The 16,243-nt window shown below is 50.3% G+C and overlaps 1 protein-coding gene across 1 annotated transcript in view; it reads left to right on the top strand.

The window, feature by feature from the left end:
- LOC144143471 (neprilysin-21-like) overlaps positions 1 to 16,243 on the top strand; it is a 165,566-nt gene that overhangs the window by 92,503 nt on the left and 56,820 nt on the right. Inside the window, exon 10 of the mRNA XM_077675217.1 lies at positions 14,586 to 14,637. Coding sequence (XP_077531343.1) covers positions 14,586 to 14,637 — 52 coding nt within the window. The remainder of the gene's footprint in view (positions 1 to 14,585; positions 14,638 to 16,243) is intronic.

Below are 16,243 nucleotides of genomic sequence, written 5' to 3'. Positions count from 1 at the left end.
GGGCGCCGCCACATAGCCCCCCCTCTTCAGACGGAGTGTCGGCAAAACGGACAGTCTTTGCGCTGGGATGTTCACGGGTGGGGCTGAGAACGGAGGGGAGAGTGGTGGTGTTCAGGGTGGAGTGGTGGATGGTGGTGTCGAAGGCAGGTGGTCGGCCTCGGTGAAAGCGGGCTTGAGGCGATCGATGGAAACGACAGTGTCGCGGCCGTTAACGCTAACTGTAAACGTCTTTTCGCCGCGTGAAATGACGAGATGAGGGCCGGTGTAGGGCGGTTGAAGTGGCCGGCGGGCACTGTCGACACGGATGAAAACGTATTGGCTGACAGAAAGACTTGGGTGAATAAAAGTGGGTTTTGTGGAACACGGCCGTGGCGTTTGGGGACGGATATAGCTGAAAAACCGGGTTAAATCCTGTACGTAGGATGGGCCAGGAGAGGAAGGGTTATCCTGAGGCCGTGGAGGGACGAGGAAGTCTGCCGGTAACCGCAAAGACGTGCCGTAGACCATTTGGGATGCGGCACAACCAAGATCATCTTTGATGACAGTGCGTAATCCTAGCAGCACAAGAGGAAGGTGAACTGCCCACTGCTCAGGTGATTCGTGAGCCATCAGCGAGGCCTTGAGCTGACGATGAAACCTCTCGACCATGCCGTTGGCTTGAGGATGATAGGCCGTTGTTTTTAGGTGAGTAACACCGAGTAGGCATGTCAAGCGGCGAAAGAGTGTGGACTCAAATTGGCGGCCACGGTCTGTGATAATCTCCGACGGCACGCCAAAACGGGCGATCCACGTCGACATAAGCGTGGAAGCAACAGTCTCAGCCGTAATATCGTCGATTGGAGAAGCCTCCGGCCAGCGGGTAAAACGGTCGATCACTGTCAAGATGTAGCGGCAGCCCTTAGATGGTGGTAGTGGGCCAACAAGGTCCACGTGAATTGTGGAGAACCTTGAGTCCGGTGGTGGAAAAGTAGCCAGAGGCGATGTGGTATGCCGAGAGACCTTGCATTGTTGGCAGGCGAGGCAGGAACGGGCCCAAGCGCGTACGTCAATATTCATGCCCGGCCAGACGTATCTCTCGGCAATCAAACGCCGTGAGGCACGAACTCCAGGATGAGAGAGACGGTGAATAGAGTTGAAAGCAATGCGCCTAAGAGACGCAGGAAGGTACGGCCGTCTGCGGCCTGAGACCGGGTCAATGTCGCAAACGATGCTGATTCCCGAATCAGGGCATAGAATGTCCTCGAGGTGCAGAGAGGAGCTGTTTGAAGAACGTAGAGTTCGGAGCTCCTCGTCATCGCTTTGGGCTTGGGCCAACTCCTGAGAACTGAAACCGGAGCGCTGTATGGCGGAAATACGGCTAAGGGCGTCGGCTGGAATGTTGTTAACTCCCTTGACATGCCGAATGTCCGTCGTAAACTCTGCAAGATAAGCCAAATGTCGCGTCTCTCGGGGAGAATATGTAGTCTTCGATGACTTGAAGGCGTTCGTAAGAGGCTTGTGATCGGTGAAAATCACGAAGCTGCGGCCTTCGAGGAAAAAAACGGAAATGCTTCACAGCGAGGTATGCCGCCAGGAGTTCCCGTCCGAAAGTGCTGTACCGTTGCTCAGTGGGAGAAAGCTTCTTCGAAAAGAAACCGAGCGGGTGCCAGCTGCCGCGGATGTGCTGCTGAAGTACACCTCCAATCGCACAGTGGGAAGCATCTACCATCAGGCTTGTGGGAGCGTTGTGGCGCGGGTGCACGAGGAGGGTAGAAGAGGCCAGGCGCTCCTTGGTGGTAGTGAATGCGCGATCAGCAGCTTCAGACCATTCAAGACTGCACTCGGGAGACTTGGAAGTTTGAAGGAAAGTTTCGAGAGGTTGAACAATGGCCGCACAGTCCGGGATGAACCGTCGGTAATAATTCACCAGCCCTAGGAAACGGCGAAGTTGGCGCAAGGACTCAGGTCGGGGAAAGTCGATTATGGCCTTCACTTTGTCTGGCAGAGGGCGAATTCCATTGCAGTCAACGAAATGACCGAGAAACTCCAACGACGGCAACCCGAACGCACACTTTTCGCTATTAAGGATGAGGCCATGCTCTGCTAGGCGTTCGAAAACTATCCGCAGATGGTGCAGGTGCTCAGATAGCGATGAACTGGCGACAAGAACGTCATCTATGTAGGCGAAAACAAAAGGTAGGCCACGGAGGACGACGTCTATGAAGCGCTGAAAAGTCTGAGCTGCGTTGCGTAACCCGAAAGGCATCCGAGTGAATTCAAAGAGGCCAAACGGTGTAATGATGGCAGTTTTCTTGACGTCATCCGGGGCTACGGGGATTTGGTGGTAGGCTTTTTGGAGGTCAAGCTTTGAAAAGATGGTACATCCACTGAGGTTATTGGTGAAGTCCTGTATATTAGGTAGGGGGTACCTGTCGGGTACCGTGGCCACGTTCAAGGAGCGGTAATCACCACAGGGTCGCCAGTCTCCTGATTTCTTCGGGACCATGTGTAACGACGAGGACCAGTTGCTCGATGACGGGCGAGCAATGCCGATTTCAACCATGTGGTGAAATTCCTGTTCCGCAATTTTATGTTTCTCTGGAGCCAGTCGACGCGCCACGGCGTGCGTAGGTGGACCGGTGGTGATGATCTGATGAACGACGTCATGCTTCACTGGCTTTGTCCAGTCTGGAGGGGCAGTCAGAGAAGGAAACTCGTTCAGCAATTCCCGGTACGGAGAAGGCAGGTCACAAAGAAGCGTAAATGCGAACGGATGGACTGGAGACGATTTGCCGATGACAGAAAGGCCGGTTTTGGCGTCCAGGATTCTTTTTCGGGCCATGTCAACCAGGAGGCCGAAGTGCGAAAGGAAATCGGCTCCTAGAATGGCGTGACTCACGTTGGCCACGAGGAAAATCCAGCGAAGCGCACGGCGTAGGCCGATGTTTACCATCAGGGATTTTTTTCGGTACACGGGAATGCTGGACTTGTTAATAGCTTGGAGATGGCACAGTGGTGCTTGAGTGCGGTCACAGGAATTAGCGGGGAGCACACTCACTTCAGCACCAGTGTCAACTAGGAAACGTTGACCACTGGTTGCATCTGTGATGTAGAAGAGGCGACTGTCGCTGGCTTGGGAATCGGTCGCCGCCGCTAACGATCCCCCGTCCCGTTTCCCGGCCAGCCGCAAGGACGGGTGCAACGTCGCGCCGCTGCACCGAAGCGGCGATGGTACCAGCACAATGAATCAGGGGGCTGAGGTGGCTGGCGCGTTGTGCCTTCCTGGCGAAATACTTGCGGAGACGGGGTACGGCGAGAAGGGCAAAACCGGCGAGCTCGAGGGTTGCGAGGCGGCGGCGAGCTGTAACCAGCCGAGGCGATAAGCTCCTCCAAGTTTTGCATGCGCTCTCTGAGAGCGGCGAGGTCGTCGGATAGCGGTGAGGGCAAAGGAGTAGCAGGCGCCGCCACGGTGGTATGGTCGGAAGATTGAGCGGATACCACCGTGGACAAAGGCGGATGCAACGTGGTGACTTCCATTATCTTGTCAGCATGCGCGGCCAACGCGGATAAGGGAAGGTCAGAAGCAGTCGCGAGGATCATCTGCACAGAAGAGGGGAGCCGTCGCAGGAAAAGTTCCTTCAACAAACGGGAGTCCGTGGCAGAAGGTGCGTCGCCGAGCAGGGTTTGCAGTTCGTGAAGGAGCTGCAAAGGTCGACGGTCACCCAACTCCTCTGCAGAAAGCAGCCCCTGGAAACGCTGCCGTTCTGAAGGGCTCGTGCGGCTCAAGATGGCAGCCTTCAACGTGTCGTAAGGGTTCGTGGTAGGCGGGTTGGCAAGGATGTCACGAACGTCAACCGCGATCTCAATAGGCAGTGACTGTAGTAGATGGTTGAAGCGGGTCTCTTGCGACGTGATGTGACTCACTCGGAAGCTTGCCTCGGCTTGAAGGAACCACACGTCGGGGTGCTTAGCGCTGAAGGGGGGCAAACGGCAAGCGACGGCGGAGATGCCAGGTGAAGAGGCAGCGGAGGACACAGAAGGACCGCTGGCGTCGCGGGGAGGGTCCATTCTGAGTACGTGGCTCCGCTGCAACGTCTGGGTCACCAATGTCGCGACGGCGACAGAGAGAAGCGAAGACACACGTCTGCACGCTACAGCGCCGTGGACCCAAACTGGGGTCCCCGCTTTATTCCACGCTCGTGCCCAGCGCGCACCGCAAGCGCGTGGTCAGCACTCGCCACTCGTGGCTCAGCCCCAGCGTCATCGTTCCTGGAGCGTGCCCGTTTGCGGCAGCAGACGACGCAAGCTGCTGGGGCGCCGCCACAGAGCTATCGTCCCCGCTAAGGGCAGCCATGGCCCAGGTCTTCCATGCGTCGTTCTTCTGCTATATTTCTTGGCGCCGTTAAACCCGGGAGGATGACCGCACGCTACGAAGGAGACCACCGACGTCCCCTCCGGCTTGAAGTTCCTAGAACCCCGCGATTTTGACTGTTTCCGCTTAACAGCCCCGCCCTCAGCCGGAGGGTGGCATGGCTGGCCCAGACCGTCCAGTGACGACCGACAGTAAGTGTCGAATGGATAAGCTGCACCGGCTGCAACGTATCTTTCGCATATCTACTACAAGACTGCTCAAGGCAGCGAATAAGCTTCTAAAAGCCCAGTCTCCATCCCCACACAAGTTGCAAGCGACCATTGATCTGCTTGAGAGCAAAGATGCCCCAATGTACGAGATAGACCAGAAAATTATCGATCTTCGTCACCATGAGGAAGTCGAGCGCGAATACTTCGAGGCCTTGGCCCTCAACCGGTTCCGCAATGTCTTAAAGGTCCCAAAGGCATCCTGCATGAGAGGCGCCACCAACGCCACGCCTAGCAGGCCTAGCAGTCCCTCGACCCTTGACCATTGTGACCAACAGCGTTCTCCCGACAACCCATCGAGGTGACTCTCTCATCCGCTCGCGGGCAGCGACCTTAACCCCAACGATGCAACGTGTGACGGTGAGACACGTGAATGGCAAGGGACTGGGAACCATTTCGAGTCGGCAACCCGTGAACTAAGGGACTTTCCTCACATCGACAGCGTGAGCACAGGAGGTCCGTCGAAGTATAACGTCTCCATGATGGTGGTGCAAGAAGACGATCCATCCAATGCGAGGTGCGACGCGGGGAAGCGATTCTTGTTCCCACCAGAAAAAGAGAAGACTATCAACAACTTTTCTGGTAACGTCTCGCAAGTCTCCGTACAGGAACAAGCCGTCATCGCAGCGCAGGATGCATCATACCAAAAGGCTGAACACACGAACATGCAGGTGGGACCCAACACCGAGGTAGCGTCGAGTGTCTCAACAAAAGGCAAGGGTCAAGACCGCGAGGATACGCGTGCAACAGACAAGGACGACTCGGCTGCTTCTGTCCAAATGGAAGACGAAAAACCTCAGGTTAAGGACGGGAAAGAAAGGCTAGAGCCTCCGCAGTTTGGGTTTGAGAGCATCTTTGTTCCCGACTTGATGAAGGGTGAATCCTTATTGGAATTTCTTAAGACCAGAGCAGCTCCTACCGTTGAAGAAGTTGAAAAGCTTGCAGTCACGCGCGAATCTCAGTCGTTTGATCGAAGGGAAATTGAAACGGCAGAAGAAACCTTGCTGGTCACTGCTTGTCAGTGGCAAGAAACAGCGATATGCGGTCAAGAAGCAGTGTAGCCGCATAGTACTCTCACACCCAGCACGAACGCAGGCTTCTCAGAAGTGGAAAAGACCGAAAGTAAAACTCGAGGCAGCCAACATACTGATTAAGGAAGTTCGCCGTACTCGCTACACCAAACCTACGGCTACACCAAAAATTTGAGAATTGTCCGACACCATCTTTACTACAGTTATATACAAAAGTATGGGACTGAAAACTCTTGAGGGAGCTATTCGCCCAGATTAATTGTCATGCGCTGCGTCTTGGCGCCACCAGGGTGTGCTGAAGGCTGCGCGATGGTGCATGCATCGATGTAAACAGAAGAGGTGACGAATTCGACCAAAATGTTAGGATTGCGGAGTCATTGTTCAACCATCGATTATCTTGGGCGCGGGAGGATGTTAAATCTCCCGCTGGGTATGCGCCGTTCATCATAATCATCATGAAAGCACCCCTGTCATCGCCCCCGCTAAGGGCAGCCATGGCCCAGGTCTTCCTTGCGTCGTTCTATCGCTATAACAATTATGCGCGATTTCTCATCGCCAGTAGTTTCGGTGATAGCGAACATACTTTCATAATTCTTGCGGAAAGAGATTGCTGGAACAATAGACTTTACCCCAAAAAACATTTGGAGCAGTCGATGGTAAGTGCTGCAGGGTCCCTTTAAAGTTTACCTCGATTAAGCCGAATTGTTGCATACGGCCAACAGCTTGGAAATGTTCTTTTGGTTTTCGTTTTGTATAAGCCTACTAATGCGAAAAATCCGCCTCAGGCGAACAGCTTCGGGCCTATACTTCTCGCAACGCCAGCATTTTGACTCTCCAGCACTGGTGAATGGGCAGTCTTGACGGAGCATTTAGGAGACAGGAGATGATTACAATAACTGAATAACCAGTCCTAATTATATAATTGACTAATCATTATTGATAATATTATATATAACAAAACAAACCTTGTCGAAAAATCTTGACATTCTATTCTTTGCATATCTAATCTGCCATCTTCATTCCCTTCTGAATGGAGAAGGTCATGTGAAGCAGCTGACATCTCTAATGCTTTTCAGGGCTGTTTTTTTAATTATGATTTTTCAGTAGACGATAATGTAGTCTCGCCTTTCTCAGACCGTCCCTCCATCTCTCTTTTGGGGATATTACTACTACAGCAGAGGGTATCCTTAACCTTATATTGAATCTAGACGTCCAAAAAATGGAGTGGTCCTGGCTGCATTTCCAATGCATTTCAACTTATCTATTCACTGTGGAGTGCAGGCTACCTTGAGGTTACCTATAATAAATCTGTTACCACTGGTGCCGTTTTCTCGTGGTGGAAATTAAAGTTCTTCCCCAGCCCGAATCCGGCTATAAGCACCGCTTGTCTAATCACAGTAGGACTTTTTAATCTCAGGTTCGTGTACAATCCTTCAGCGTATGATCTTTAGACACTTCCTTGGTCCTAATAGCATTCTGTCTACCGATTCCTTAAAAATCATCGCTAGGTTCAACCCAATATCTGTCAAGGAGGGTTTGAAATCTCTGGCTCCCTATAGCGTGCTGCAAGTGCGTCCTAACTACAGACTTAACCTTATGGCCATCGACACACGTAATGCTGATGCAACGGAGCGCTTGCTGAAAATTTCAAGCGTTGCGGGGATTCCGGTGACGGCATACGAACCACGCCCAAGCAAATGCGGTGTTGGCGTAATTCTGGGTGCAGCCACGGACATCTCAGACCCTGAGATTCTCGAGGCTTTGCGTCAAAGAATACCAGTCAAATCGGTCCGCAGACTGGGCAAATCATCCGAAAGCGTGCAAATAGTCTTTGCTACTGAATCGACCCCTGAACACGTCATTATCGGTTACACACGCTACCGTGTGTATGCCTACGTTGAATCACCCAGGCAGCGCTCTAAGTGTCTTCGCTTCGGCCATGTGGCAGTCGTGTGCAAGCTTACAACGCGCTGCACTCGATGTGGGGGCAGCCACGACCGTGCCATGTGCGAAGCCGAGAACCTTCATTGCGCCAACTGCGGGAAAGAACACGAAGCGACGTCTGGGAAGTGCTGGGCCCGGCGTGACGAACAAACAATATACACATACAAGACCACTCATAAAACTGACTATAAGTCTGCCAAAGCTGCCGTAGAAGAGCAGCTCATCACTGGACGCAAAAAAGCTTCAAGGAGGCGTGCGCAGAAGGGAGGCAAACACGTCTCCATGGTCGTCGATAAAGACTTCCCGGCACTACCCTCCCTTAATAGCAAGGAGCCACAAAAATTCAAAACAACCGCAACCCCCGAGGCGACCGCATCTGCAGTCACAATACTTCCAGCAACAACGGGCGTTCCCGCTCCTAAATCAGGCGGTGCCCTTCTTCCGGATCGGATAGGCACTACCTCTTCGGAGCCTGCACATGTGCCTCCTTCTGACCCAACAGGTGTCCCTCAACCAGCTCCTCGTAAAGCGCCGGAATCTCAACCAATAAATTCCTCATCATCAACACCGGCTCCAACGCCCACTCCTGCTGCTCGGTCAACTAGAACCAACTCTCGTGTCACACTGAAAGGACAGCGCGGATCGCCAGCCGCCAGCAGCTCCGGATGCCTCGCTTCTTCAATCTCCACCCTCGTGGAGGCTCTGCACTTGGTTCTCAGGCCTCTTTCCGCACCAGTAGCCAAAGCCGTGTTGACGATCCTCGATTTTATCTCCCCTCTCCTCGCACAATGGCTGTAACGGCAACGACTATGATACGGGACCCCTCAGTGGATCAAATGCGGGAAAAAGCAACAGTCTTCCAATGGAATGCGCGAGGAATTAGACAGCGGCTTCCAGATTTCCCCCGCTTTGTTTAAAAATATCAGTTCCCGCTCATCGCCATATCGGAGTCGCGACTAACCACAGATGTACGATTATCGGGATACGTACTTTTGCGGTCATCAAGTGGAGCAGCAAAGACGAGGGTTTTACTAGGGGTGCGTAACGACCTTACCCTACTCGAACACAACCTGCCACCTGACGCATCCAATGAATTCGCAGCAGCCGCAGTGCGACATGCTGGCATCTCTTTCACCATTATCGCTGCGTACATCCCTCCAAACGCATCACTGAACGCCACTCGCCTCGAAGACATTATTCCCGCTACACCGCCTCCGCACATCCTGACAGGAGACTTCAATGCGCACCACCCTTCGTGGGGAAGCAAAAAAACCACGGCTAAAGGACGTCGCCTTTTGGACATTGCTGACCGCCTTGGTTTAAGTGTAGTAAACGCCGGGGACCCAACATATCATCGTGGAAGGATGTCGAGCGCCCTCGACGTCACCATGGTTTCCGCGGCGTTGCTGACGACCACAAGCTGGTATGTCGACATTGAGTCCCACGGAAGCGACCACATACCAACGTACATCACTCTGGGTGGCTTTCCTGCTGGTTGTCGTAAACCTGCGGTTCGATTTGTGAACTGGAAAGGTTTCACCACCGCAATAGAAGATAGCGCTTACACTTTCTCTTCTTACGATGACGCTATCGACAGCATCACGAAAGCCCGGAGGTTGTGCAGCAAAACTGGCAGGCTTCCAAAGGAGTATACTGTGGCTGATGCTGAATATGACAATCTTCGGGCGATCCACAGAATGGCCGAAAGACGTGCGCGGGAAACATTAGCGATTGAAGACGTACGAACGGCGAGACCCACACAAAAGCTCATTCAGAGACATTTGGAAAAGCTCGCCAAGCGTGAATGGATGTCGTTTTGCTCCAAATTAGACCCCAGGAAGCCCCTCACGAGGATATGGAGTCTGGTTCGTGGTCTTCGTGCACCACGGACTCAGTTACATACCTTCACATCAATTTCTTTGAGAATGAAGACAACTGACCTGGATGTAGCTGAAGCCTTCTGTGCCAAAATCACCTCCACGCAAGGGTCACCTAGTACAAGTACCGTAGGAACAATGAGCCCCCCATCGCCGCACACATCTTATCTGGACACACCCTTTTGTGTGGCGGAACTCGAGGCCGCCCTGGCCTCAGTTCAGAAAGCTTCTTCCCCAGGTCCTGACGGCATAGCTACGTGGTTCTGAGTCACCTTGGTGCTAAAGCGAAGTGGTGGCTTCTCTGAGTGTTTAACCATTCTTGGGAAACCGGCCACCTTGAACCAGAGTGGAAGCGCGCCCGCATTGTACCAGTCTTAAAGCCTGGCAAGGTGCCCACGCACACTGACTCGTATCGGCCGATTGCGCTCCTCAGCTGCATTGGTAAACTGATGGAGAAGATGGTACTGCAACGCGTGGACTGGGATCTCACTGAGACAGGTATATATCCGTCGCAGATGTCAGGCTTCCGCAAGGGTCGGAGCAGCATCGATAACGTGATTTCCCTTGCAACACATGTTAAGGAGGCAAAGGTTCGACGGCAATTAACCATCGCAGTCTTTATTGACATAAAATCGGCGTGCTCCCTGGAGATATCTGCACAGCTATGAGGTCCGCAGGTATTTCGGGACGCATGTACGATTGGATCTGTGATTACCTCTCCGGCAGAAGCATCTACATGCGCGTAGTACATGGCGACACGTCATCGCACAATGTTACCTGCGGTGTTCCCCAGGGCGCCGTCCTGAGCCCAACTCTTTTTAACCTCCCTTTGGTTAAATCGCAATGTACGCACACGATATATGCATTTGGTTCTCAGGCCGCAACCGGCGTATGATTCGAGCGAGACTACAGCGCGCTATTAACTCGGTTGCGAAGTTTTTCGCGATACGCGGCCTTGAAATATCCCCCGCCAAGTGCGCCGCAATGGCCTTCACTAAACGGGATGTATCCAATGGCCGCTGGCGTACTAATACCATATGTGGATCACCACAAATTCCTTGGTGTCACTTTTGACCGTCATCTCACATGGACACCACAGGTTGGCAGCTTAAAAGAGAAGCTGGCATCATTTGCGCACATTATTGGTATGCTCTCCAACAGCGCTGGTGGATGCAGTGTCAGCTCTCTTTTAAGGCTATATGACGCTCTGTGTGAAGGACTCCTCTGCTACAGCCTCCCAGCACTGACTCCACTCTCCAAAGGGAACCGTAGAGGGCTAGAAGGCCTACAGGCCAAAATACTACGAATCTGTCTTGGGGTTCAGAAGACCACATCCACTGTGGGAACCATGACAGAAAGTAGACGTCTTCCGTTTCCTACTCTGCAGGCACTGGAGCTAGGTCGAACGCAACTGCGCATTGTAACCAGACAGCGTGGGCACCCACTAGCAGCGGTCTATGTGTCCAGGGCGCAGTAGGTCCTACCAGCACATTTCCAGGCCCCAGCCCCTTTTCTTCACCCACCGCGGATGTTCCCTCCCATGAAGATCACGACCACTGTTCCTGGCTTCAAGCGAAAAGCACGCATGCCGGCCCCAGCTTTGAAATTTTTTGCCTTGGAGCTCATTAATACTTACTATAGAGCCCATACGCATGTGTACACGGATGGATCAGTGACGGGTACCTCTTCGGCGATTGGGATTTGGATTTCCTCGTCGCGAACCACCATTAGCGTCCCATTTAGCCGCAAGACGTCAACGATGGCTACCGAGCTCGCTGGGCTGCAGGCTGCTTTTCACTACATCCTAAAGCAGCCACCCACTAAATGAGCTTTTTTCACTGATTCCCATTCTGCTCTAGTATACTTAAGATAGCTGCCGAAAGATCAGATGACATGGGATATACATCATCTGCACCTCCAAGCAACACAACAGCGACACAGCGTCGAACTGCAATGGCTCCCTGCTGACTGCGGAGGCGCCGGAAATGTTGCAGCTGATACTGCAGCCTCTTCGGCCCACAGCCTCTGTGTTCCACCGCTGCCCGTTCCTTTTACAAGGAAGGATGCGGCAACCCTCGCTCATTCCATTGCCTGGAGATCACAGCGGTGCATTTGGACCGACAAGAATCGTCAGTACAGGCCTCTGCATACCATTGACCCTAAATGCAGCTTCAAAATGCCGCCTGGACTCAGCAAGCGTGAGGAAGCGGTAGTGCACCGCCTTCGTCTCAACGTGGCGTACACACGGCATTTCCTCTGCAAAATTCCAACAGGACATTTCACCACTCTGTCCAACACGCCATGTAACAGAAGACATCAAACATGTCATCTGTACCTGTCCAAACTTCACAGTGCCAAGGCAGACTCTCCAAACATCTCTGTGTATACCACACCATGCAGGCCTTGAACTAAGGACAGTTATGGGCCCTTGGTCGGACCCACGCCAGGCCGTACGGGCTACCAAAGCTCTGCTGGTGTTCTTGCGTAGTACTGGCCTGGAACAAGTGCTGTGATGAACTTAACTTCCAAACTCTGTGTATGTGTTTGAACACTCGTGTGAATTACCTCGTTATTTATTTATTTATTTATTTATTTATTTATTTATTTATTTATTTATTTATTTATTTATTTATTTATTTATTTATTTATTTATTTATTTATTTATTTATTTATTTATTTATTTATTTATTTATTTATTTATTTATTTATTTATTTCAGTTCACATACTCTCATGTTTTCGTTCCTTCATATGGGGTAGCATGCTAAGCGATATGGCTCGGCTAACCTCGCTTTTACCAATAAATGCATTCTCTCTCTCTCTCTCTCTCTCTCTAACATTCTGTCGAATTTTCAACACTTGTTCGACGCGGGATCAGTACTTTTCCTGTTAGCTGTATGAACATTTACGCAGGATATTAAATCGATGCTATCTTCATCGACCTTTAAGAGCTTTGGACGGTTTCATTCACTGTAAAATTTTGTTCAAATTAAAGAGCCTTAATAACCCCACAGTTGACTGCTTTATCGCTTGATTTCGTACCGGTCTCAATATGGGTATTTTGATTCCGCTGCTTTTTCGGCTGCCAAAATATCTTCCGGTGTATCAAGGGGCTCAATCATTGGGCCTTTTGTTTGCTTTTTATCAACGGTTTCCCACATATGGTTCGCATGTATGCCCATCATTGTGTATGATATCAAGTAATAATTGATCTCCCGATGACCACATTATTCCCAGTGATTCATTTAGGTCGTTGTGCAGCTGGTGCCATTCCTGGCGAACGAATATTAACCGTTACAAAAGTGTGTTTCTGTCGTTCACTAGCAACTGAGCACCTTCAGATTACTGCTACGGATTTAATGAATTCTCCCGGCAGGAGTTCACCTCGGTGGCAGATAGCCTGCCCTGGTCCAATCATTTTGATTACATTTCTGCAAAATCTTTTAACAACCTTGGTTATTTCTGGCGTGCGTTATCTGCGCCCCCAAGTGACACCAAACTTGCTGTGCACAAGGCCATTATCCACCCCGTGCGCGTCATCCACCCAGTACGCGTCACCTGTATGGAGCCCCTACGATAACTGCGAAATCAACCAACATTAGTACGTACAGAAGAAGGATATTAGATTCATCTGCTTATAATGCGAGTCTGCTTTTTCCACTATTTCGGCCTTACCATCTTTTAACCTATAAACACCTTCGTCGCGGCGGTGCAATGAATCGCTAAACCTTTTTTATCTATCGTCTGCTCGTCTTCAAGCTTTCAAAGGGTATGTGCTTACCGTGCTCCAGGCCTTCTTGGACACGTCACTATTGTGCTCTTAATGTGACACCATTCTACGCCCGTGCTAACATGGTCCAATACAGCTTTCTTTCACGCACGGTTGAACATTGAAACAACGTAACGGGTCACATATGTTCTTTGCCTTCAAATGAATTCTTGTAAGCCATAAATTCCCTTTGACTGTTTTGGTGTGCAGCACTTTGGTGGCCGCCGGTCTAGCAGCGGCGTCGTAACCGAGCCAGAGCCTTGTATAGAGGGCTGCGAAACAAGCGAGCGATGGGAAGACCAGACTGAAAGAACACGGAGGCGATGAGTGTCGCGAAATTGTAGCATGGGGGGGGGGGGGGGGTTTAGCCGAGGCAGCGGGAGACGCTCCTCCGAAAGCGTGAAGTGGAGGACAGTATGCCGAGCCCGCGCCAGGCACGTGTGTGAAAACCTCCCTCGGTGTCTAGTGGCGCCCGAGAAAGGAAATGCAAAACCAGGCATCTACGAAAGCAAGAATCTTGATCTTTCAATTTCATAAAATCTGCAGAAGCTCAGCACGCGCTGCGTCCTGCAGGTTCATCGGTCCTTCGGGCCATTCGTCGTCGTCCTCATCGCGTGGCTCATTCGAACCACGTGACATTTTTGCGGGATGTTCAAACACGATTGACAACAATATGCGCGGAGGCGCCTACGCGCTGCGAGATAACGGCAGGGCAGCGCGCGCCGCCGAGCGTTCACTGATCACGCGACCACTTCGTCAGACACTGGCGACGCGACTCGAGCGAGAAGACTGCAGTTCGTGCAGTTTGTGTGTTAACATTGTTGACCGTAGTTTGGACAAGTTTCAAAAATAAGCCACTTTCCTGATTGTCAAGTTTGGCAGCCGGTATGATTTCTTCCAAAGCTGACATTTTGATGAGAAATGTAGACTGGAGCGAGATGTTAGCTGTGATTAATTAAGCAATGTTAGGCTGTGGCATAATGGGGACGGGCGAAATTTCAACCCAATAAATAGCGGTTTTCAGTGAGTGCCTTCTCCGCTCTCAACGATACAAATCGCTTTGTTTTGCAGGCGTGCAATGCCATTCATCGGAGTCGGTGATGCGATACCCTAAACGAGAGGGTAAAATACAATGTGAGATTAAAATTGCGAATTATAACTTATGTGATTCTTAATGTTACCTGGAAGTATGGCATGACACCGAGAAAGGGCTTTTGCAGCTTTCGATAAATTGGCTGTAGTTCCCGTTATTGTTCGTTAAAAATATGTTTCCACTTTACATGATTGTACACTTAGTTCCCGTGGTTGGGTTTGTGATATTCACAACGTTTGGACTTTTTCTTGTGCAGCAATACCTTTCGGAATACTACAAAGTCCTCTGTACTACACTAATATTCATCCGTAAGTACTGTTTAACGCCATCTTCGTCATCGTATATTCTTGTGATGGCGATAAATTTTGATATCACCCCTTATACGTTGCGTGCACTCATAATACTTTATAGAAGCTCTGGTTTGGCCGTGCCATCGTTTAATGAAGCCAGTTAACCAATAACCAGTAGTAGCCTTAACAAGTAGTCTTCTTGCAAACATTACCTTTTACGTTTTCGAGTTGCTCAATAAGGTTCGCTTGATATCTGTGGGGCTGCTTTAAGCTTTAGTATTACTTGGGATAGGGCGAGTTGGTTCATATTCACTGAAACGTTCAGTTTGAACGCCCAAACGAAGGTCGGTAGAGCATAACAGTCGGGAAAAATCCTGGGTCCGTTGTTTCCATGTGTCCCTGTCCGTGTTTTATGCTCCACCGTCCTTTGCCTTCATGTTAAAAGTGAGATTTCTGTTGCTTTAAGCTGTTTTCTGCCATTTCACTATGACAGGCAGCGTGCCGGGAGGGGTCCGCTGTAAATTGGTCTCCAACTTCCCGCAGCCGCAGCTGAAACAGCGTTCCTATACTCTTAGGCTCTTTGTAGGTTCAGCGGTGGCAGGTTCTGTTTGCAGGTTATTTAGCAGCACCGGGCGGCAATTTCTGTGACTTATTCCATATTTTTTTAATATATGTGTGACTTATTCGATGGCATATGTATCCAGATACATAGGGTTACTTTATTTTTATACATCGTTTATCTTTTATAGTTTTCATCTGTTTCTTTTCGACATTGATGTACATTTGCGCTATTATAACGATTAAATGTGTTAGTCCGCCAAATACGATTTCTTTCAAAGTGAGGGTGTTTTTGCAATTTTTTATTTATTTACAGAATTTTTTATTTGTGCTTCCGCGGCGCTTTTCTGGGCTTTTTGATTTTATCATTTTTTGGTTTGTCTATATAAAAGACTTGTTTGTTAATTTAAAAGATTTGTTTATTAATTTGTTAATTGTTATATTTGCTTGTTAGGTTTTGTTAATTTAAAATATTTGTTAATTGGTATGACGAATTGTAACCAAATGTCGTCATCTCTAGATTCAAAAAGTGAAGCCCAGGTTTGGAAAGCAGTCAAGGACTCTGGATGTACTGAGCATGCTATCGCAGCGGCTGTAAACAAACGGAAATAAATGAAAAACAATATGAAAATGTTTTTTATAACGTTTCATAAACTCGGTGCGTTATTCCGGGAACAGGCTAAATAGAAAAATACGAAACGGGAAGGTTCTTTCGCCCCGGGTTGAAATGGGAAGGAACAAACGGGAAGGTTGAAGTGGAAATGGGTTCAAACGGGAACAGGCCAAGTGGGAAAGGGCGAAACGGGAAGGTCGTGTTGCACCGGGTTGAAACGGGACGAAACAAGTGGGAAGGGTGAAATGGGAATGGGTTCAAACGGGAACCTCCCATACTTACAAGACGAACGTGCGCATTGATGGGGAAAATGCTTCAGTGATTTATTGTACTGGCTACGAAAAAACCTTAAGCTGAAGACTAGTTTTGAGTAACAGCCGGTTCACTTAAACCAATCCATCACCATCGTAACGGCAGGTTAAGGGAACTTCTGTTTCACCGAGGTGCCGTTCA

This window comes from Haemaphysalis longicornis, unplaced genomic scaffold, assembly GCF_048455015.1.
Source record: "Haemaphysalis longicornis isolate Haplotype H1 unplaced genomic scaffold, Haemaphysalis longicornis Haplotype H1 scaffold_6, whole genome shotgun sequence".
NCBI classification, from domain to species: domain Eukaryota; kingdom Metazoa; phylum Arthropoda; class Arachnida; order Ixodida; family Ixodidae; genus Haemaphysalis; species Haemaphysalis longicornis.
Note: the sequence above shows the minus strand (reverse complement) of the source record. Positions and strands in the feature narration are given on the sequence as shown.